Source organism: Thunnus maccoyii, chromosome 15, assembly GCF_910596095.1.
Source record: "Thunnus maccoyii chromosome 15, fThuMac1.1, whole genome shotgun sequence".
Taxonomy (NCBI): domain Eukaryota; kingdom Metazoa; phylum Chordata; class Actinopteri; order Scombriformes; family Scombridae; genus Thunnus; species Thunnus maccoyii.
Genome location: NC_056547.1, coordinates 2289518 through 2313859, shown reverse-complemented (window position 1 = coordinate 2313859; position 24342 = coordinate 2289518). Strand labels below are relative to the sequence as shown.

The 24342-nt window shown below is 36.9% G+C and overlaps 1 protein-coding gene, 1 long non-coding RNA gene and 3 gene segments (V, D, J or C); 3 read left to right on the top strand and 2 right to left on the bottom strand.

Annotated features, from left to right (window-relative positions):
• Positions 1-24342, bottom strand: part of LOC121913208 — an 899212-nt gene that overhangs the window by 183404 nt on the left and 691466 nt on the right.
• LOC121913212 overlaps positions 1-24342 on the top strand; it is a 747540-nt gene that overhangs the window by 42335 nt on the left and 680863 nt on the right.
• Positions 1-24342, bottom strand: part of LOC121913210 — a 756822-nt gene that overhangs the window by 55093 nt on the left and 677387 nt on the right.
• The window catches only part of LOC121913183 (transcription initiation factor TFIID subunit 12-like), a 133199-nt gene continuing 113603 nt past the window's right edge, over positions 4747-24342 (top strand). The window contains exons 1-6 of one of the 4 annotated variants that reach the window (XM_042435883.1): positions 4759-5407; positions 6810-7085; positions 8660-8908; positions 11244-11309; positions 12009-12284; positions 13160-13255. In XM_042435883.1, the coding sequence (XP_042291817.1) occupies positions 5347-5407; positions 6810-7085; positions 8660-8908; positions 11244-11309; positions 12009-12284; positions 13160-13255 (1024 nt within the window). In that variant the 5' untranslated portion in view covers positions 4759-5346. Of the gene's footprint in view, positions 5408-5610; positions 6165-6809; positions 7086-8659; positions 8909-11243; positions 11310-12008; positions 12285-13159; positions 13256-24342 lie in introns of those variants that run through there. The other 3 variants (XR_006100230.1, XR_006100229.1, XR_006100228.1) reach the window with 3 other exon arrangements.
• LOC121913261 lies at positions 20313-22530 on the top strand. The gene is made up of 3 exons (XR_006100267.1): positions 20313-20404; positions 20869-21065; positions 22074-22530. It is a non-coding gene; the product is annotated as an uncharacterized LOC121913261 (long non-coding RNA).

Below are 24342 nucleotides of genomic sequence, written 5' to 3'. Positions count from 1 at the left end.
CAACTGAAGAGGCAGCAACTTTAAATACTCCTCAGAGTAAAGCAGAGCAAATGGACTTGGCGGTCCGTCAATCCACCCAACGAAACAATAGTAGCAATAAAGCTTAAAAAGCTAAAAGCTAAACAAAACAACAACAGCACTGAAGCTGAAGGTAAACACACAAACACTGCCTCTGCCCTGACTTAAGCCTCTTACTTGGTCGCTTCAGAAAGCGAGCAGGGTGTGTGTGTTAACTCCGTCTTTCGGTCCGGCTCGGTTCCTCGGCTCGGATGCTGACGGATGCTGTCCTTGCGCTGTGCGGGTTTCACGGCAGGCTGATTCTCGGCGGTGTAGCGGAGAAAACAGTGGAGTCAACTCAGTTAAAGAAGAGCGGGGCAGAGACGTTAACCGTGTCTTTATGAAGAAATTCCATTTCTTCCTTCTGCAGGTAGTGAGAGAGCTGGTTGCAGCAGCGATCTCTCTTGGATCCAGAGATGGTGTTTGGGTGAACATGGGTGAAGTCTTGTCTCATCCGGCGAGGGGAAAGACTTCAGTGGGGAAACACATGTACAAGTTACTTTTGTTGGAAATCTGGCTGATGGAAAAAGCAAGCCTTCTCCTGAGCATGGACAATACTGAAAGAGACAGAGACTTGTTTCCGCCCCTATTTATGGGGCCGTGACGTCACTGCTGTGTTGCCATGGCTGCCGGTAATGTTGATGTGTCTCTACCAATCAGAGACAGTAGCCTGACACTTCCTGATTAGCACCTGTGGTGTATTTTCATTAAAAGTCATTGGTGTGCTTAAAGACAATATTAAGCTATGCAGATTGATTTTATAAGTTTATAAGCAATAAGGGCTAGTGTGATACAATTTGTATTGGTGTAGCTATAATCTCATGAACCATATTTAATCACACTGTACGTATAGAGGCACGATAGAAGAATTATAATCATACACTGGAGAAATTTGAGTGTGTTTGTATTACATGTCACTTTGCTTGGGTCTGCTAAAGTCTTCACCTTTCAAAAATACTCTCTGGAGGAGATCAAGAAATAAGGGTGTAAAATGACTAGAATAACTTATAAAAAAAATAAAAGGCCAGAAGACAACTTGGCAATAATGGTGTAAAATGATTCCCAATACTTATATAAAAATTGGATATAATCAGGTAGAATTGAATATGCCAGTACATATCCTCAAACACCTCAAAACCTGTTTTGAAGAGTTTTGACCAACAACGAGTGACGGAGATAAAAATAACATAATAACTGGTCAAAAATTAGGGAGGGTGGATGATAAGGTGTGACCTAAGCCGACCCAAGGGCATAAAAACAATGCCCCAAAGAAAAACCTTTGGAAACGATTTGGTTCGTTGTAAAGTGCTGATTGCTCCCCTTTTTTGCCGGCATTAAAGAACACTTTGCTGCTTGGACCTCTGACTCCCTTTTTATTTTCAAGAGAGAGTTTTTTGCTCTGGTACCTTTTTCTGCAACAATTTGATACAAAACACCTAGGTGTGAATTGGGTGGATTGTGGGATATGGAGTCCAAAATGGACTCCCGTTGTGTCCTAACGATGGGAGCCTTATCAGGCTTTGTGGCTTGCATGCAGGCCTTTCTTTGTGTGACCCTGGTTACGGCCCAACAGGCTTGTCTGGGCAGTTACTCAGGCAATATCTGGGTAGTGTTCTAACTATCTCCAGGTACACAAAGCATTAATCAGCACAAATACTTTTGCTGCTCTTTGGTTATCACCCATAACACAACACAAAATCATAAAAAAGGAAAAGGAAAAAGAAAGAAGGAAAGGTGGTTAGGTTAACTCCCGAAAAGAGATTGCCAGTGGAATGGCGCAGACTGGTGTGCTGAATGGGAAGGAGGGAGTCCAGTCTGGCCTGTGTGTGTTTGAATGTACCTGTAAGTGATGTGTGAATCCTGGTCGTAACTGGATTTGAGGTGCACTGCCAAGACCATATGTCAGATGTGTTGGTGAAGGTTGCATAACAGTGGTAGTAGCAGATCTAAGGATTTAGTCTAACTTACCTACTCTACCCTACAGCCTATCCTATTAGGATGTTCATAAGGTGGCTTCAGCACCTCTGGGGAGTAATAGTTGGGTAATGTGGTAGGGGACTAAAAAACTAGCATGCAAAATGCTAACAACTCTCTGCTAACACAACCACTAGTGCACACTGTATACAATACAAAACTACACTGTATATATGCAAAAAAGGCTGATATATTGGGAGCCTCACACAGGGCACCAACTGTTGGGTCTGTGAGGAGTAAAATCTAATCCTGCCAAAGCAAACATACATAACAGCTATGAAGGTGAGAGTGTGTGTATGTATGTGTATGGGGGTGGGTGGCAAGATGGTGTACATGATCTGGTGTGATGATGTTGCGCAAGAGTTTAGATGGCAGATGTGACGATTGGGAGGAAATCACGTCACATGAGAACTAAATGGCTGAAGTGACTGCAGTGTCTTGGTTAGACAATAGCAAGATGGCGTCTCTGCACTCACCCAGTTCAATGTATGAAAAACACGTGTCTGATGGATGATAACGAGGGGCAGAGCGTTGAATTTGTTCCATTCCGTTCGTATGCGCGCTCTCTGTAGACAAAGCAACGGCTTCTCTCCCCCCTTTTCCTTCTCTTTCTTTCTCTCTCTTGCTACGAACAGATACACAACATGTGCACCCCTCTTACACATCTGACGGCCCCTCATTATCTACCATCAGATACGTGTATTTCATACGTTGAATTGGGTGAGTGCAGAGATGCCAACCCCCAGGCAGCGCCATCTTGCTATTGTTCTAACCAAGACACCATGGTCACTTCTGCCATGTGGTTCTCGTGTGACTTCCTGCCATAGTCCCATCCGCCATCTTGCCACTGACATGCACACACACACACAGGTAGGTTGGTAGAATTTGATTTTAGGATGGTGATTCAATGATCAAAGCAACTTTGTTAACTCTGCTCTTGCTTAATAAACGTATCTTTAAAGAGAAGTCTTGCCATTATTATGTTTGTACATTGTGAAAAGTGGCTGATTGAGAGAGTCAGAGCTCAAACTAAAACCTTTGTTCATCCATTAATGCTGATATCCCTCAGATATTTAGCATTCTAGATGAACTCTTTTATGAGACCACCTTATTGTCTGGTTATTGGTCCCGGTTTCCGGGTGGTGCCCCATTATTAATAATTCATATTAATAATTTATTAATTTTAATAAGTGATCATTATCTCTGATAATAATCAATTATTGCTAATAACCAGCTGTGCTCCTCACAGATCCAACATTACAACTCGGGTCAAAGTTCAACAGATTTGATCTTTCAGTGCACCTGCGCAGAGCCGTCGCAGCAAACCACAAATACAATGATGAAGACGCACACAAAAGCAGTTTTCTTGTGATATTGTGAAAACACCATCAGTGTGTCTGTATTAAGCATTAGTGACCCGACCGCCTGCATCAGTATTACTGCTTCTCTGTGATGACACCAGATCAGATGAGGCTGCAGATAATGTGCATGACACTGCAGCCTCACTAAAGTTCTGGGGAACAGAAAAAATGTCCCCTCACTGAGAGGTTTGTCATGCAGGAAAAACGTCACGCTTCCTCTAAATCATCATATATGGCTGCTGCTGAACAGCGTTTGTGCTTCATTGGTCTGTGTGTGTGGTTTGATATCTGGCTGAGAAGTTCCGTTGAAACTGTCAAAGCCTAAATATAGTCTGTTCACCCAAAATGTGGTGGTTTGTTTTTTTCTTTGTGTAGCAGTGTATCAGTTTTTTATCTTTTGGTTGTTGAAAACTGTAATCTCTTTTAGTTTGTTTTTTTTGCTAAACATCAGTCACTGTTTCTAACTGCATTTCCCACAGATCACCTGTCTGTCGATGATTTTAAGTTGATTAGTTTGAGTTTCTTTGACCTGCTCGTTAGTCTTTCTATGGTGATGAGATAAAGACCCAGATATTGTTCTCAGGAGTTCATGGAGACCAAAACCAGAGCTAAAAGAGAGTAAATATTGGACATAGATTCATCAGATCAATTATGTAGTTTCTACTAGTAGATATTGTTCTGCAAGATCGAATATTATGGATGGAAAAAAAAACTACGTTACAAATCTGTTAATTGTCGGTCTGATCAACAAAAGAACCATAAACAACTTTCTTCATTTATTAGAAAGTTTCTTGTTTCTTGCTGACAGACAGACTCTTCCTGACTTTAATTTTATCCATAATAACAGTTAAACACATTTATATTTTACATCATTTATCGTCATTTCCATTCAGTCACATGAGAGGCTACAAATTCCTGAGCGTCGGGTTTGATATGAGTTAAATCATTTCCATTTGCCCTGAAACATTTAGACAAACACATATTTTCCAGTGTTCAGAAGACACCCTGATCATATTCTGGGTTATTGAATGATGAATTCACTATCAGGATTATCAAAAAATACAGATGGAAATGATCAATAAATAGTATAAACGCATTCTGCGAGTAGAAATGGTTTCTACAGTTGTTAAAGCCGACTGACAGCTGATCCAGCTGTGATCAGAAACGGACGTCGCTTCACATGACGCTTCAGAGGAGAGGACGTCTCATGTCTCTTAAAACAAATTTCCTTGTTTCCTCTCCTCGCTTGGCTTCCTTGCGTCTCTCCTTTCATCCACGGTGGGAGGGACTAAGACACAAGGAAAAGACACAAGTGAGGGAAACGTGGATGCAATTTAAGAGACTTGGGATGCACCCTGTGTGTGTGCGTGTGGTGGGTGTGGCTTCCCTGACCTTGCACATGGTTCAGTCCACACCTGTCTGCAATCAGCTTATCAACTCACAGCTCATGTACTCCAGCTCTCCCTTCACTCATCACCAGATTGTTCAGTCAGCTCAGTGGTAGCTACGCTCTCTCTCAGCCGCTCAGTATTCACAGTACTTGAGTTATTTTCTTGTGATCTTTTTGTGCCGCCACTAATCCAACTTCTCCTGTGTCCAGATCTCCAGTGCCAGCTTGTCAACCAAGTCATCTCTTGCTACACAGCTGCCAGCCCACTCTTCAACTACTCCACGCCAGGTTCACCCAGCTACCAGCCTATTTCTGCCATACAAACCCTCTACAGCCTGCTCTCTCATCCATCCATCTCTGTTTCTGTGTCTGCTTATGGGTCCAAAACAACCTCAGAATTAATACATCACAGTTCATTAACCACAAAGACAGAAAAAAAGTGACAGATATTTAAAAAGTTGAAGTGTGGCCTTTAAAGTCAGAGGATCACACGTATACACTGAGTTCCTGTTCTCCTCTCAGATAGAAACTGTCTCTGTTCATTGTGGTTCAGTCTGTTGGAGGATGAGGATGAACATCTGCAGCTGCCTGTTAGCTTTAGTTCTGGGCTGTAATGTGACAGCAGGTAAGAACTTTACTCTTTTTCATCAGCTTTAATAATAATGTTCATGTTTGTTCATGTCATAGAGTGAGTGATGAATGTGGTGCAACTCTTTATTTTTACTGGTGTTTTCAGGCTAAAAGAGTGCAGCATGATGCATCTTATAGGAAGTATTGATAATTAATTAATTGAGCTATTGTTAATTCTTCCTTGTTTCTTACTTACAGAGCTTTGCACAGTCAGGCTTGCTGTCTGTCTCACACAAACGCCTTAAGACTCGAGGTGATCGAGTTTTTGAAGTCGTAGCATCTAAACTATGTAACGCTCTGCCTGCTGCCTCACAGTCTGCTGACTCTGTGGATTCATTTAAAAAGCAGCTAAAGACAAACTCGTTTAGACAGGCAGGGTAACCTGTAAGCACCAGGTCAGCATTTTATGGTTTTATTGTGTTTTTTAGTTTTGCACTATTTAATCATGTGACTTGGGTGGTCACTTCATCTGCTATGAATCTTTCTTTTTTGTATGTTGTATTACGTGCTTGTAAAGCACTTGCTGTACAAATACATTTACTTACTTTTACTTTTTACATATAAAGTATGTTGTCCATTGTTTCCAGTATTTTACATATTGTTCATATCGTAGTCTGAAGGTAAAGGTCAGTTTCTCCATACAGTGAATTTAGCTGATGTATAAAGTATTTTATAGAGATTTTAGTGATTTGTTGAAACACGTTCAGGTTCATTGTCATATTCATGTATTTGAATAAATCAAGTTCAAAGTTGTTTATTGGTCACGTACACAAAACAAACAATACAATATGCAGTGAAATGCAGTTTAGGCCCTCCTAGATTAGCTTATAGCTGCTAAGATTAAAGATAGAAATAGTAATAAAGATGAAAAGGAAATCAAAAATAAAAATATTATATCATATATATATACAATTTATATATATTATATATAACATACACTATGACCATATAAACATATTATAAACAAACATTAATACTGATAGTAAAAAGAGATGAACAGCGATATGAAGGTGCAAACATAGTCTAACCTACATATATTTATATGATCTAAAAATGATCTAAAATATCTACAGACTCACACAGTGACAAGAGACGGTGGTGCACAAATGTGCACGCACACAAAACCACATGTAAGGTTGCAGTGCATTGTGACCGCTGCCCCCCCACCACCACACACACATTAGCTGATGGTGTGAATGATGTAAAGTCAGAAGTTAAAAGTGAAGTGCAGTAATGCTTTAAGGTCTTCATGTTTTTCATGATTAGCAGTTTGCACTCGACAGTTAAATGTGATTCTGACTCTGATGGAAAACAACTTTTCAGTTCTTTGCAATATTAGAAATGTTGACATTCTGAAAATGGATGTTTAGTTATTGTAAACTGTGTTTCTTTTGCAGAAATAATCCATCAAATAGTCAAAGAGGAGCAACAAGTCTCTCTGCATTGTTCTCACTCTGTGGAGGGTAAAGTGACGTGGAGCAGAGAAATTAATGGAAACACAGTTGACATATTAATAGCTGATGGTGACGGAGAGCAAAGATTCAATGACTCCCACAAACGATACAGTTCATTAGCAGATAAGTCACTGCACATCTCTAGAGTTGCTCTCTCAGACTCTGGAAAATACTTGTGTAATAATGAAGCAGCTGTGGAACTGACGGTGATCCCATCAGGTAACATCAAACTCTGTCAAAGTTGTTCTGCTTCCTGTTTCTTCCTGTTTCAAAGTCTCGTCTCTGTGCTTCACTTTTCATTTTCTAAACTGTGATTAAATACATACATTGACATGTTAATGAAATGATGCATTTCAAAGGTAAATGTGGTTTTAACTTCAATAACAAATATATTGTAAGAAATAACATCATCATTACTTATTACTTTCATAACTCAAAACCAGGTTTTAATTTCACACTGACTGTTAAGAATAGAGGCCGAATTAATTTATAACATTAACTTCTTGTTACTGTAGTTACTGAAATATTTCTGTGTATTTTTACACGTTAATCATTTTATTTGATTTTTTTTATGTGATGTGCTTTACTTTGTTTGTGGTAAATTAATAAACAGCTTTTTATGGTCAGTGAAGAAAAATATCTTTTTAAAGTTCTCTAATGCGTCATTTCTATTGTTCTTTTCCTTTTAAAGGAACAGGTCGTCTTGTTCATGTAGAGTCACACAGGAAACAAACACCTGAATTAAGTCCTTTTCTCTAAAACCTCATTTAGGAACTTATAACCAACAGTCAGGATCCCAAATGAACATTAAAGCTGTTTTTCTTGTTGTAATCATTCCTCCTGTTCATACTGACCATTAGAAGATCCCTTCATAATGACCTTACAATGGAAGTGATGGAGGACAAAATCCACAGTCCTCCTCCTGTGCAAAAATGTATTTAAAAGTTTATCTGAAGCTAATATGAAGCTTCAGCGTCCAAATGAGTCAAATCAAGTAGATATCTTTCAACGTTACAGTCTTTTTAGTACCAAAGTTCCTCTTTTTGTTACTATATTTCCACATGCAGCTCAACAGGGAAACACTGTCCGAGGAAACACAAAGAGGGAATTTGATGCTAAAAAGACTGTAAATGTGTCAGATATCCACTTGATATGACTAACTCAGACTGCTGAAGCTGAATAGAAGCTTCACAGAGACTTTTAAATGACTGTGTGGACACACTGTGGATTTTGGCCTCCATCACTTCCATTGAAAGCACATTTGAAGGATCTTTTAATATCCAGTATGAACAGGAGGAATGATTATAGCGAGGAAAACCTCTTTCACTGCTACTATGGACACCTGACTGCTGGTTTAAGATTATAACATTTTCAATAAGCATCACTTCAAAGTGTGATCACAGTGTGTTCTGCACAGGACACTTTGCAGTGTAAAAATAAACTCATCAATGCAGAAACTGTTTCTAAATGACCTCAAACCTTTATTTATCTGTCATATTTCTGTACTGATGTTTCTGTTAATTAGTGGCCAACACAAACAGTCTGATAAGCTGATATCAGCCAATATATTAGTGCAGCTTTAAGTTAGGTATCAATACAGTAAGAGAACTTTTAGTGACTGTAACAATTCTCCACTTTGTGTAGAAACAGAAGTTAGTTTATCAAAGAAAATCTTGTTTTGGAACAAAACTCTTCCATGTGTCACTGACTTTATCATGAATACATGTGTTTATGATGGCATGTTATAAAACATGAATCTTGGTTTTTACTAACTTAATGTTTGTTGCTCACAGGAACAACAATAGTCAGTATTGCAGAGAAGTCCAGCGTCACTCTGACATGTCCTGATGTTGGAGGGTCACATGTTCCAACATGGACCAGAGAGATTGATGGAAAACGACAACAAATCAGGCATCATGTTTCAGCTGTTCACAAGTATCTGAATATACCAGACGTGCAGCCTGGTGACTCTGGACTGTACTACTGTGATGGAAAACCAGCTGCAAATCTAAACGTGATCAAAGGTGATCAGTCTGAGAGAGGTGAGACACAAGAACTCAAAGACACACACAAAAATATGAAGGCAGGTAAAGCACAGAGAAGTTATTTAAAGGAATAATCTGACATTTTGGTAAATTTATTAACATGTTTAACTTTCTTACTGAGAGTTAGAAGAGAAGATCAACCAGTGGTGGAATGTAACTAAGTACATTTACTTAATTACAGTTTTAGGAACCATTTGATGTTACTTTCTACTTCCTGTCCGCTAGATCTCAGAGGAGAATATTGTACTTTTTACTCCACTACATTTATTTGAATGTGATAGTTACAAGTGTCTTTCCAGATCTATATTTTACAAATAAAACAGATGATGTATTTATATTTGTAATTAATTTAGATCACTTTGTAGAGATCTGTTTCTACTTTGACACATAAGAGTATTTTCTATTGATGGGTGTGAAAAGACATGTAAAATTCCAAGAGGGGTGAAAACTTTTTACAGGCAACGTATATTCTGTACATGTAAAATACAGACGGGTGACAAATGAAAGGAAAAACTGGTACCACCACTTAGATCGATACCACATTCATATCTGTCCATTAAACATGAAGCTACAGCCAGCAGCCGGTTAGCTTAGCTTAGCATAAAGACTGGAAACAGATGGAAACAGCTAGCCTGGTGTTACAGAGAGTTATATGCAGAAATATAACGACACACAAGGCTGAACAATAACAAATATGATCAGTTCAAATAAGAGAGAAACTTTAATGCTGCTTCAAATTAAACAGAAACAATATCCTCAACATTCAAGTGCTTTAAGTCATGAGAACATTTGCTCTGCTTGATAACTCACCACAAAACTGGCCATCACCTATTTCCTGTTTCAATACTGATGAATGATTTCATAACTTTCTGTGGTAAAATGCATTTTGCTGCCCTGTTGTATCTATTTCCTCCATCTCACACAGAAGAAAATAGGACACCACCGACAACAACAACAAAGAAACAAAGTCACACCAAGAAACCCGGAAACAAAAAGAAGAAAGATAAAACAGATCTAAATGTTAAATTAAACTGATTAAAAGGTGATCGATCTAAATGAACAAAAAAGCAGAAAACACTTTAAATGCAGTAATTAAACAAACAGATACAGATATAAGAGCCTGGGAAAGTTTTAACACTGTGTTCAAGTGAAACTATAGTTTCAATGTAGGAAGTCGAGCACACAACATGCTCAACATTCAGATGGATTTTGTTGTGTCACACCTACATTGAAAAAGGATTCGCAGTTCAGTTTATTTTATCTTTTGGCTCCTAAACTGTTATTGTCGGAAGTTATGTTACAGCTCATGATGCTATAGTCACTTCCTGTTTACATAGTTGGCTGTTTCTCATAGAGTTGCAAAATTAGAGGAGATATTTTTGGCGTTCCTGGTTCCGGAGGTAAAAATTCTGTTCATTTTTCTCACAGACAATGTTACACTGAGCACTTCTACCACTTGGATGGTTAAATCATCAGAAAAAAGATGAACAATTAAAGATAAAAAGTCGACTGTGTACATAAATATTTCAAGGTAGAAATTAACTACGACTCCCAAAGTGCATTTCTGCAAGAAACAGCCAATCACTGAGCTTAAAATCCACTCATGTGCACTGCTAACAGCAGGCAGAAGCCAAAGATTACAGTGTTGACAAATTGATTTTACAATCCACAGAGCCAAAGGCTTCTTCTCCATAGCAACAGCAGCTGAGGCTCATGGGTATTGTAGTATTCTTAGCCGTCCACCAAAATCACAGACAAAACATGATTTCTGAGAAACTAAGTGTAAATACTGTAAACTGGTGGTCAGAATATAAACCTGTAGGATCATTCATTTATCCAGGAGAGTCCTGAGTTTCTATGTTCAGTAACATCAAGGAGATCGTGAAAGAAAATTTTGAAAACCGGAAGAACACTTGTGGAACCAGCGGCCCCTCACACTACACAGCTATTAGATGGCACTACAGATGTTTCCTTGCTATCGATTTACACATTAAATGTTCACTAGATAAAACATTTCTAACAGTTAATGGTGCAACCTGATTTACTAAAAACTAGTAAACTAGTAGTAGCAGAGATATAAGAGCCTGGGAAAGTTTTAACACTGTGTTCAAGTGAAACTACAGTTTCAATGTAGGAAGTCGAGCACACAACATGCTCAACATTCAGGTGGATTTTGTTGTGAGAACTTGAACTGTTGCTGACTCAGCACAAATATTAAAGTAACGTTGTTACTTTTTCAAAAACTGAATCATTTTGTGACATTCTGTAAACAGTTAGCTGTAGTAAAATACATTTTCTGCCCTGTAATATATATTTTCTCTATTCTGCACAGAAGATAAAAAAACCCCAATATCACCTACAACAACTTCTACAACATCACCACCAGCTGCAAACACAGGTATGACTGCAACAAATAAGTCAATAAACCCAAATAGAAAATGAACAAGTAAATGAGTAAAATGAACCAGATCTAAATGTTGAATTATAAAAGTAGAGCTGCAGAGGTGAGGTTAGAAAACTTTACAACAGATCATTCAAACACATTAACACATTAACTACAGGCTGTTATACATTTATTTTTGTAACATTTACTGTGACGGTCTATTAAACGTTAATTTTAAATATTAATTTTGGTCTCAGATTTATATCAATAAAAACTCATGATACAAGTTTGGTTTCAGGCAGGTCATCAAATGCATATTCAGTAAAGTAAACATTTTGCAGAGTCAGGCTTTTTCTGTGTGTGACGTGTACATATGAGCAGGAAAAGAGATGGAGACCAAGTGCACATACACAACTATTTTGGCCATCCAACAAAAAATGTCCCACCAAAGTTAAAAACAAACCTACAACCTTGATTTGAACGATCCCACACAGAAGATAAAAAGACACCTTCAACTACAACAACACCTGCACATAAACTTGTTTAAACTGCATTTATTTAATGCACTAACTATATGTTTATTGTCATAAAGTGCTTGGTACTTGGTACATTCTGGGCTTGAAGCTTGAAGGTCATATTCACTGTGAAATCGCTGCATTTGACTGTTAAATGTAAACTTTCTTATTTATTTAAAAGTTCTGTTTCTTTTTTCAGAAATGATCCATCAAATAGTCGAGGAGAAGGAACATGTCTTTCTGCATTGTTCTCACTCTGTGGAGGGTAAAGTGACGTGGAGCAGAGAGATTAATGGAAACACAGTTGACATACTTACAGTTGATGGTGACAGAGAGCAAAGATTCAATGACCCCCACAAACGATACAGTTCATTAGCAGATAAGTCGCTGCTCATCCTCAAAACTGCTCTCTCAGACTCTGGAAAATACTTGTGTAATAATAAAGCAGCTGTGGAACTGACAGTGATCCCATCAGGTAACATTAAACTTTATGTTTATATTTTTAAAGATCAAATCTCCTCCTTACATGTATTTATAAAGTGGTTCATACACACTACATTTGGCATGTAAAATTAAATGATATAGTACATTTCAAATGTAGAAATGTAGTGTAAACAATTAGCAGTGTATCTTTGTCTCAGCTGTTACCACATCTGTTTTATATGTTACATGTTCCTGTTTTATGTTTTGGTGCGCAGAAGACATTTTTTCTACTCTGGTGATCAATAAAGTTGATTCCATTTTATTCTATTCTATTCTATCAGATTCAGTAAGTACGTCTTTAAAACAAAAGTTTGACATTTTAACATTAACATTGCAACATTTACTGTGACGGTCTATTAAACGTCAATTTTAAATATTACTTTTGGTCTCAGATTTATATCAATAAAAACTCATGATACAAGTTTGGTTTCAGGCAGGTCATCAAATGCATATTCAGTAAAGTAAACATTTTGCAGAGTCAGGCTCTTTCTGTGTGTGACGTGTACATATGAGCAGGAAAAGAGATGGAGACCAAGTGCACATACACAACTATTTTGGCCATCCGACAAAAAATGTCCCACCAAAGTTAAAAACAAGCCTACAACCTTGATTTGAATGATCCCACACAGAAGATAAAAAGACACCTTCAACTACTACTGCACACACAAACACAGGTATGATCACAAGATGAAACAAAGTCGTAACAGGTGTACGTCAGAGCTTACAACCAAGATGTGAAAACATGAATTCAAAGATGAAGATATGTATTCAGAGTATGTGGAAAAGACACTAGATTTACAGTAATATTCACCAAGATTAAAATGAAAGAAACTAATTAGTGATTGTGAATGTTTCCTTGTCTTCCAGCCTCTCCTTACCTGTGGCGGATGCCTGTTCGTGTGGTGATCGTAATACTTTATTTAATCCTGATGATCAGCATCACCGTCACTACCTGGAGAAGAGGTGAATGACCTGAAAGTTGTGGATATGAAAATGTTGAGCAGCAAATATTGTTTTAAAAATTACAGTCAGATGATATTTTAAACTCAAGAAAGACTCAATATTTTCAGAATTTACTTATAACAGCAGAAATAACTGGATATCAACTAGCAAACACTCACAGACATTATAGTAGCTCAGAGATTTGTACAAAGATGAACTGAGCAGAAGTTTGGCTGAATCAGACAAATAAATATTGAGTGACGGCCATTTTAATTCATTATGTTCCTGTAGCGCCACTTATTGGTGAAATGTAGTCAAATGAACCAGGATGGTTCAAAGTTGAAATGTGCACATGTCATCTAAATTTGAATTTATGAGTCATAGCAGTTTATGTCAGATCTGTCACACTTACTGAAATTATAGAAAGTATTATAGAAATTATAGAAAGAAAATTATAGCCCAACTTTCTACCAGATATCTTTAAAATTGAAGAAGTAGCCTTTGAGATATCCTCATAATTAACAGACAAAGACATGGACAGACATGTCATGTTCCTCATTACTGTAACCATTAACATAAACATAATGCACTCTTTTAAATGTGTGATGCTGACTGATGAAGTTGCAACAGAAGTGAATTGAAAATATCTTTAATCATTTCTATGTTTACCTTCTCTCCATTGTAGCACAACAGATACAGAAGCAACACACAGCAGAAACAGAAAATCATCTCTGATCCTCCATCACACAGAAACAAGAGCGGTAAAAACCAACCTGTCAACAGTGTTCATCCTCATACAGTCTGACAGGAAACAGGTCTGGTTGACAGAGGTGCTGAACAACCCGCACAGCTAAACAGTCTCTTTCTCTCTTTCACGTTGACTAAACTATGAGCTTTGGGCTAAATTTATATTGACAACATCTCTCATACACAAACATGCAGCTCACAACTCATTGTCATGTTCCTGCTGCTTTTGGTTTTACTGTATGCATCATTATGTAAATATTGGGAAACATCAATAATGTGTGAAAATATGAATATCATTAAAACAGAAGTGTGAAGCAGCTTGACATGCATTGACTTTTGAGATTTTTAATAGTTATAACTATTAAAAATGTATTAAGTCTCTTTAACCTGTACTTTTAAATCATCACAGTAGCCATATTACAGCTAAATATGATAATTGAATATACTTTAAAAAGAATTACAATTATTATTGTAGTGATGTTGACATACTGTTACTTTGCATTTACGCATGCAGCAGGGGAAGAGAATATGTAGCTGCAATGTCATGACAGCTTATATATGGACATTTCAGTATTTAGAAATAAAGCAACTTGCTGCAAACCTTTAAAATGACTTGTATGTGTCATTTTTGCATTTCAGAAACTTTTTTTGTCTTTCACAGACTGTCTGCTGCAGTCAAATGGAAAGAGGAACTCAAAACATCAATCTAGAATCAAATCTATGAATGTATTGAATTGAGAACTGATTTTGAATCGCGAATCGATTGTGAATCGAATCGTGAGATTTCCTGAATCGTGCACCCCTAGTGTACATACATGTTTACATTATTTTCGGTTCTCTTTTAGATTCACTCTATTAAAATCTTTAAATACATGAAAAGTGAATAAGTGAATGAACTGTGTGATATAATTAAACCTACATTTCTTTGTCTAATATGAACAAGGTTTGGGTTGTCAATATTTACGTGAAAAATTCCCTTCGCTGGTGTTTATCATTTATTTATTTGGTAATAATGCAGTTATAAATGTTATTAATAAATACTGCACTAAGCCATCATGTCTGTGGTTATAAATGTCATTAAGTCATTATTTAAGTGTTTTTATATTGATATATCAAGTCTACATGTGTAAATGTTAGTATTGTTAATAGGTGGGTTTTGGTCCAGAAGGCCCAACGTGATGAATACAAAAAGAGCTAAAAAGAAAAAGTCAGCGTGAGTGAGGATGAACACCAGCCAAAGGGATGTTTTTGGCAAAGTTGCTATCATTACTGTCTTATAACTGATCTGTAAAGCATTAGTAGATTATTTATTAACCATCAATAAAGCCATTAGTTAAAAGTTGATCCATCTCCTCTTTAGAAAGAGACACAAAGTCAGTTTCAATGTTTGCTCACTGCTTGATTTTGACATTTAAATATTATTCTGACAGTTATTAAACCATCTAGTAGACAGGACATTCTCATAATATTACTAATAATGCCATGTTCGATATTTTCACTTCAATCTGTGTTTCATTTACACAAATAATCCATGAAGTAATCGAGGAGAAGGATTCAATCACTCTGCGCTGTCCTCACTCTGTGGAGGGTAAAGTGACGTGGAGCAGAGAGAGAAAAAAATATCAAATTAGATGTACTGACAGTCGATGGCGACAGAGACATAAAACATGTTCATGATCCTTATAAGAAATACAGTTCTTTAGCAGACAAGTCACTGCACATTCACAGAGCTGCTCTCTCAAATGCTGGAAAATACTTCTGTAACGACGAACCAGCTGCGGAACTGACAGTGATCCCATCAGGTAACATTAAACTTTATTAAAAGTTTTTTTTTCTGTATCAAAAACAATATTTAAAAAATCTAATTTCAACTTAACAATTGTAAGGTTTGATTTGTAAATGTTGCATATGTTGTTTAAAGTTTATTGTGAAAGATTTTATGTTGTATCAAAGTATTGTGCAGCATAAAAAGGATGCATATATGACTCATAACTTTAAAATGAATCATATTTACTGCTGTTACTGTAATCGAGCAGTTATTTGTTGTGTTTGTTAAATTCTCTCAGCTCACTGTGAGCTGTAACAAATTCACAGAGTATCTTTAAGTAAAGTGTCAGTAAGTAAGTGTCATCCACTGCAGGTGTTAGTGTCTCAAATCAGATCTTGTTTCAGAGTTCAACTCATAAACACTTTACATTCAAGCTCAGTAATAACGAGGTAATAAGGAGGTGAAATCGTCTCAGTAATACTCTGGTAATAAACTGGTTAAATCTTGCTAATATCAAAACAGGAGGGTAATAATGTATAAAAAACATCTCAAGGTAAAAATGGTTCAACAAAAGCTCATCAGGTTTTATCAGAGTTAATATTTACTTAGTAATAAGGTAATTGTAAAATCTATCAGTAGAGGTAATACTAGGTGGCATAATACTATCAGCAAAAAGGAAATAGAGGGGTGATAATTAGTTCCATGGTCTCACAATACTCATATAATAATATCAGTGTAATATCATCACATTCACAATAAACATACTGTAAAATTTTTTATTTCAGACCTGGAAACACACACAATAGTTTTACTGTAAGAACTGCAGTAATGAGTAAAAACAATTGACACAATCTGGCCACTAGGAGACATTTTGGAGAGGTTCGGGGACACCAGTGACAACACAAACTAAAAACTCCCTTGATCTGATCAGGTCTAGAGGTCTGGAATTTTATACAGGTGTGGTTGACAAGATGTAGAAGATATGTGGTGATTTGCATAGTTCTGGCATAAAGTATGTCCTAGTTATTGTTATTCAAATATGACTCATTATAGATGAGGAGCAAAAACACTTTTTTGAGCCATATTTGAACTGTTGTAGTTTCGGTTGTGTTTTAGCTACATGCTAATCAAGCACATTTCCAGGAACTAGAAGATGTTACCTTTCAAATGAAGCCTAATACATGCATTGTGGCCTCACAGTTCTTCTGTTATAAGCGTTTCCATTCAGGTATGCCACATGGGTGAAAATTCCAAAAAAAGGGTGGATGTTAAGAGGCTCCGTAGCAGAACCACAAAATGAAGTAGAAACTGGTAGTTCAGCATTTTACATCACTGATTAGTGATTATTATGCAGAAATTACCACCAATGTTTCCAGGTAATAACTTTAATGTTTAGTCTCTAAAGGAGTACAACTATAGAATTTGGAGGAAATGTGTTTGTTCATTTTCCAGCCCTGATTCATGGTAATTATACTGAGGTCCCTATTTTCCTGCCGGCACAAGCCCAGCGGCAGGTAAACGCAGTCTTTATGCAGTTTTCATCAGACATAAGTCTATTTTTTGCGTCTGTGCCTGTTTGGTCATTTCTGGACACCAACGGAGCTGCTTCAGCCGACGTGGGAGGAGAGCAGCAACTGAGACTGTGTTTATTAGCTGACGCAGTTCAGTTTTGGTGCTTATTTTGGCATAAAATTACGTTTGCGATAAATCCTGCTCAGACCAGCTCTTATTGCAGACGCAGATGCAGACGCAGATGCAGGGCACACAGTCTCCAAAATCACAAAACACCTTTCATTCATTTTAAGTTTGCTTTTTTATCTACCACAGATTGACATGAGAATCAAAACACAATGTTTACATTATTATCTTTGGCATATTACTCTGTTATATTATATGCCCTTTGTCATCAAAGTACATAATTGTATTACCTGTATTACCCTGTAGTTCACAAGATATTACCCTCTTATTCCCTTGTTATTCCTGAGCTGGGTTTTCCTTCAACTCTTCACTCAGCCACTGACTTTATCCTGAATGCATGACAGCAGATAATAATGAATTATAAGACATGAATCTTGTTTTTCACTCTGCACATCTTTGTACTTGACGACTGATGAGGTTGTGATTATGTTCACTTATCTTCCAGATGCTCCTTTCTTGTGACCAGTGTTTCTTCATATAATAATTGCAATCCTCTTCTCATCCTCATCATCGTCAGCACTGCCTTCAGCACCTGGAGGACAACTGTCTGAAGTTTAAAATGACATGTCTATAAATGCTGTATATAATGTGAAAATGCATTAGAACTATTGTTTTTTTTGTTATTTATAATAGATCAACATTTTGGGAAACACATCCAATTATTCCCTTTCTCTCAGAGTGATTTGAGAAGCATTCATCTGCCAGTTTGTTATATAAAAAAGATGTAAATGAATAATATAAAATAATGTAAAATATATCTGAATTACATTCAATATTTGTGGAAAACACCTCAGTAATTGTGCAAACTTTCAGTAAGTCTGAGTCATGATCACTGAGCCATTAAAGCCATTTAAATATGTTTGTGTAGCAGTAGTGTAGTTGATGGCATTTCCTCTATGGGTGATGCTACAGCTACATGACAGATTGCACAATTCATCCTTGTACAAACTGAGCTCTAATATTCCTGGACAGAAGGGAACTTTTCTCCAAACAATCATCAGTCACCATCAGCTGCTCAGCATCATTTTCTTTCACTTTGTGCATTTTGATGCAGATCTGGAAATTTCTGAATACAGTAGAATAAATTCAGAGGATTGTGCAGACTTGGTGTTGTTTGTTTTTCCTTTGCATGATGTCGCACTTCACACATACTCTCCACCCAACTCTGCACTACACACCAATGACTAGAGTTCCACATCCTTCCCTATTTCTGTTTTTGTGCACCAATTACTAATAAACTTATGTAGGAGTCATTTCTGCTTCATGTTCTATGTGTGATTTCCTTTTAACACTATTGAACCACCTTGTTTCCTGGATCAGAGTTAAGTGTTTTGCTGCAAAACAATGATTGTTGAAAATAAGGATACTGGATAATTTGATTGAGCTCTCTGTCTCCCACACAGTGGATGAGACAGTCCCAAACGAGGCAACATCTGCTTGCTGATATTTCACAAAGCAAATATATTTTTTGTCTGGTCTTGATATGAGGTCGGGTTTGTTATTGTCCAGTTCTGGAAATTCAAAAACAAAAGTAATTTGTCTTGAGTCCATCTTTCAGTTCAAGCAGTGGTCAACAGCATCTACAAAGGTTAGTTCAACTGGGATCAAAGTTCAACACATTTGATCTTTTGGTGCACCTGCGCAGAGCCGTCGCAACAAACCACAAACACAATGATGAAGATGAACACAAAAGCAGTTTTTCTGTGATATTGTGAAAACACCATCAGTGTGTCTGTATTTAGCATTAGTGACCCGACCGCCTGCATCAGTGTCACTTCTTCTCTGTTATGACACCAGATCAGATTAAAGTTCTGGGGATTAGAAAAAATGTCCCCTCACTGAGACGTTTGTCATGCAGGAAGCACGTCATGTTTCCTCTAAATCAACATATATGGTTGCTGCTGAACAGCTTCTGTGCTTGAGTGGTCTCTGTGTGGTTTGATATCTGGCTGGAAAGTTCTGCTGCATCTGTCTCGGACTGTGTTCACCCAGAATGTGGTGGTTTGGTTTCTTCTTTCTTTGGCAGCTCTCATTGTTCAGATCACCTGTCTTTCAATGATTTTAAGTTGATTAGTTTGAGTTTCTTTGACCTGCTCGTTAGTCTTTCAATGGTGATGAGATAAAGAGCCAGATATTGTTGTCAGGAGTTCAAGGAGAAATAACCAAAGCTAAAAGAGAGTAAATATTGGACATAGATTCATCAGATCAATTTTATATTTGCTGTTATTAAGTCGTACATGAAGAGACAGTGTTGGAACATACTGTATGTAGGGAAAAGTGTGTTTTTATAATATGTGAATGCCTTTGTGTACAAATCAAATCATCACTTTCCTAAAATTTAAAAGAATGAATCTGCAAACAAATTAATTAAAACATTTTTTAAAAGACCTGTGAATCTAATTTGTTAGTTAGTTCATCTTTATCTGTTCAGGAAATCACATTGAGACCAAAATCTCTTCAGCAAGAGACCTGAGAACAAATTACATACATACAAGATCACAAGAAGACAGTTCATTCACACAGAACAACCATCACACACCCACACACACACACACACACAAACACATTAAAACAAAAAACTAAAAAATATCAGCGAGTAAAACTTTAAAGTCTCTCAGTCTCAGTTTAAAAACAATAATAACTAATATGTAATAAAGTCATTTGAGTTACTTTCATGTCCTGGAACTGTCCGTGTGAAACATGATCACACTGTTCACACTAGAGTTTCCTCATCAGTGTTCATTAACCACAAAGAAAGAGAAAGAAAGAAAAAGAAAGATATTTGAGAGGTGAGGGTGCAGCCTTTAAAGTCAGAGGAACACACGTATACACTGAGTTCCTGTTCTTCTCTCAGATAGAAACTGTCTCTGTTCATTGTGGTTCAGTCTGTCGGAGGATGAGGATGAACATCTGCAGCTGCCTGTTAGCTTTAGTTCTGGGCTGTAATGTGACAGCAGGTAAGAACTTTACTCTTTTTCATCAGCTTTAATAATAATGTTCATGTTTGTTCATGTCATAGAGTGAGTGATGAATGTGGTGCAACTCTTTATTTTTACTGGTGTTTTCAGGCTAAAAGAGTGCAGCATGATACATCTTATAGGAAGTATTGATAATTAATTAATTAATTAATTGAGCTATTGTTAATTCTTCTTTGTCTTCGTGATGTTTCCCTTCCTATTTTAAGCTGCTACTATCCAGCCCATATTAAAGAAATCTAACTTAGTTCCTGCTTTGCCAGAGAACTAGAGGCCTGTATCTACACTCCCAGGCTCCTCGACTGTCTTAACGCTATTAGAGACTGGACGGCAGAAAAGTTGTTACAGCTCGGTGCTGATGAGACGGAGGTTCTGGTTGTTGTTCCAGTAAAGGTTGCCTCTGTCACATTTAGGATCCCATTTAAGATTCTCATTCTTACTTACAGAGCTTTGCACAGTCAGGCTTGCTGTCTGTCTCACACAAACGCCTTAAGACTCGAGGTGATCGAGTTTTTGAAGTCGTAGCATCTAAACTATGTAACGCTCTGCCTGCTCCCTCACAGTCTGCTGACTCTGTGGATTCATTTAAAAAGCAGCTAAAGACAAACTCGTTTAGACAGGCAGGGTAACCTGTAAGCACCAGGTCAGCATTTTATGGTTTTATTGTGTTTTTTAGTTTTGCACTACTTAATCATGTGACTTGGGTGGTCACTTCATCTGCTATGATTTCTTTCTTTTTTGTATGTTGTATTACGCGCTTGTAAAGCACTTGCTGTACAAATACATTTACTTACTTTTACTTTTTACATATAAAGTATGTTGTCCATTGTTTCCAGTATTTTACATATTGTTCATATCGTAGTCTGAAGGTAAAGGTCAGTTTCTCCATACAGTGAATTTAGCTGATGTATAAAGTATTTTATAGAGATTTTAGTGATTTGTTGAAACACGTTCAGGTTCATTGTCATATTCATGTATTTGAATAAATCAAGTTCAAAGTTGTTTATTGGTCACGTACACAAAACAAACAATACAATATGCAGTGAAATGCAGTTTAGGCCCTCCTAGATTAGCTTATAGCTGCTAAGATTAAAGATAGAAAAAGTAATAAAGATGAAAAAGAAATCAAAAGTATAAATGTTATATTATATATATACAATTTATATATTACATTATATAAAACATACACTACGACCATATAAATAAACATATTATAAACAAACATTAATATTGATAGTAAAAAGAGATGAACAGTAATATGAAGGTGCAAACATAGTCTAACCTACATATATTTATATGATCTAAAAATGATCTAAAATATCTACAGACTCACACAGTGACAAGAGATGGTGGTGCACAAATGTGCACGCACACAAAACCACATGTAAGGTTGCAGTGCATTGTGACCGCTGCCCCCCCACCACCACACACACATTAGCTGATGGTGTGAATGATGTAAAGTCAGAAGTTAAAAGTGAAGTGCAGTAATGCTTTAAGGTCTTCATGTTTTTCATGATTAGCAGTTTGCACTCGACAGTTAAATGTGATTCTGACTCTGATGGAAAACAACTTTTCAGTTCTTTGCAATATTAGAAATGTTGACATTCTGAAAATGGATGTTTAGTTCTTGTAAACTATGTTTCTTTTGCAGAAATAATCCATCAAATAGTCAAAGAGGAGCAACAAGTCTCTCTGCATTGTTCTCACTCTGTGGAGGGTAAAGTGACGTGGAGCAGAGAGATTAATGGAAACACAGTTGACATATTAATAGCTGATGGTGACGGAGACCAAAGATTCAATGACTCCCACAAACGATACAGTTCATTAGCAGATAAGTCACTGCACATCTCTAGAGTTGCTGTCTCAGACTCTGGAAAATACTTGTGTAATAATGAATCAGCTGTGGAACTGACGGTGATCCCATCAGGTAACATCAAACTCTGTCAAAGTTGTTCTGCTTCCTGTTTCTTCCTGTTTCAAAGTCTCGTCTCTGTGCTTCACTTTTCATTTTCTAAACTGTGATTAAATACATACATTGACATATTAATGAAATGATGCATTTCAAAGGTAAATGTGGTTTTAACTTCAATAACAAATATATTGTAAGAAATAACATCAGCATTACTTATTACTTTCATAACTCAAAACCAGGTTTTAATTTCACACTGACTGTTAAGAATAGAGGCCCAATTAATTTATAACATTAACTTCTCGTTACTGTAGTTACTTAAATATTTCTGTGTATTTTTATACGTTCGTCATTTTATTGTATTTTTTTATGTGATGTGCTTTACTTTGTTTGTGGTAAATTAATAAACAGCTTTTTATGGTCAGTGAAGAAAAATATCTTTTTAAAGTTCTCTAATACGTCATTTCTATTGTTCTTTTCCTTTTAAAGGAACAGGTCGTCTTGTTCATGTAGAGTCACACAGGAAACAAACACCTGAATTAAGTCCTTTTCTCTAAAACCTCATTTAGGAACTTATAACCAACAATCAGGAGCTCAAATGAACATTAAAGCTGTTTTTCTTGCTGTAATCATTCCTCCTGTTCATACTGACCATTAGAAGATCCCTTCATAATGACCTTACAATGGAAGTGATGGAGGACAAAATCCACAGTCCTCCTCCTGTGCAAAAATGTATTTCAAAGTTTATCTGAAGCTAATATGAAGCTTCAGCGTCCAAATGAGTCAAATCAAGTAGATATCTTTCAACGTTACAGTCTTTTTAGTACCAAAGTTCCTCTTTTTGTTACTATACTTCCACCTGCAGCTCAACAGGGAAACACTGTCCGAGGAAACACAAAGAGGGAATTTGATGCTAAAAAGACTGTAAATGTGTCAGATATCCACTTGATATGACTAACTCAGACTGCTGAAGCTGAATAGAAGCTTCACACAGACTTTTAAATGACTGTGTGGACACACTGTGGATTTTGTCCTCCATCACTTCCATTGAAAGCACATTTGAAGGATCTTTTAATATCCAGTATGAACAGGAGGAATGATTATAGCGAGGAAAACCTCTTTCACTGCTCATATGGACACCTGACTGCTGGTTTAAGATTATAACATTTTCAATAAGCATCACTTCAAAGTGTGATCACAGTGTGTTCTGCACAGGACACTTTGCAGTGTAAAAATAAACTCATCAGTGCAGAAACTGTTTCTAAATGACCTCAAACCTTTATTTATCTGTCATATTTCTGTACTGATGTATCTGTTAATTAGTGGCCGACACAAACAGTCTGATAAGCTGATATCAGCCAATATATTAGTGCAGCTTTAAGTTAGGTATCAATACAGTAAGAGAACTTTTAGTGACTGTAACAATTCTCCACTTTGTGTAGAAACAGAAGTTAGTTAATCAAAGAAAATCTTGTTTTGGAACAAAACTCTTCCATGTGTCACTGACTTTATCATGAATACATGTGTTTATGATGGCATGTTATAAAACATGAATCTTGGTTTTTACTAACTTAATGTTTGTTGCTCACAGGAACAACAACAGTCAGTATTGCAGAGAAGTCTAACGTCACTCTGACATGTCCTGATGTTGGAGGGTCACATGTTCCAACATGGACCAGAGAGATTGATGGAAAACGACAACAAATCAGGCCTCATGTTTCAGCTGTTGACAAGTATCTGAATATACCAGACGTGCAGCCTGGTGACTCTGGACTGTACTACTGTGGTGGAAAACCAGCTCTGTATCTAAACGTGAGCAAAGGTGATCAGTCTGAGAGAGGTGAGACACAAGAACTCAAAGACACACACAAAAATATGAAGGCAGGTAAAGCACAGAGAAGAAGTTATTTAAAGGAATAATCTGACATTTTGGTAAATTTATTAACATGTTTAACTTTCTTACTGAGAGTTAGAAGAGAAGATCAACCAGTGGTGGAATGTAACTAAGTGC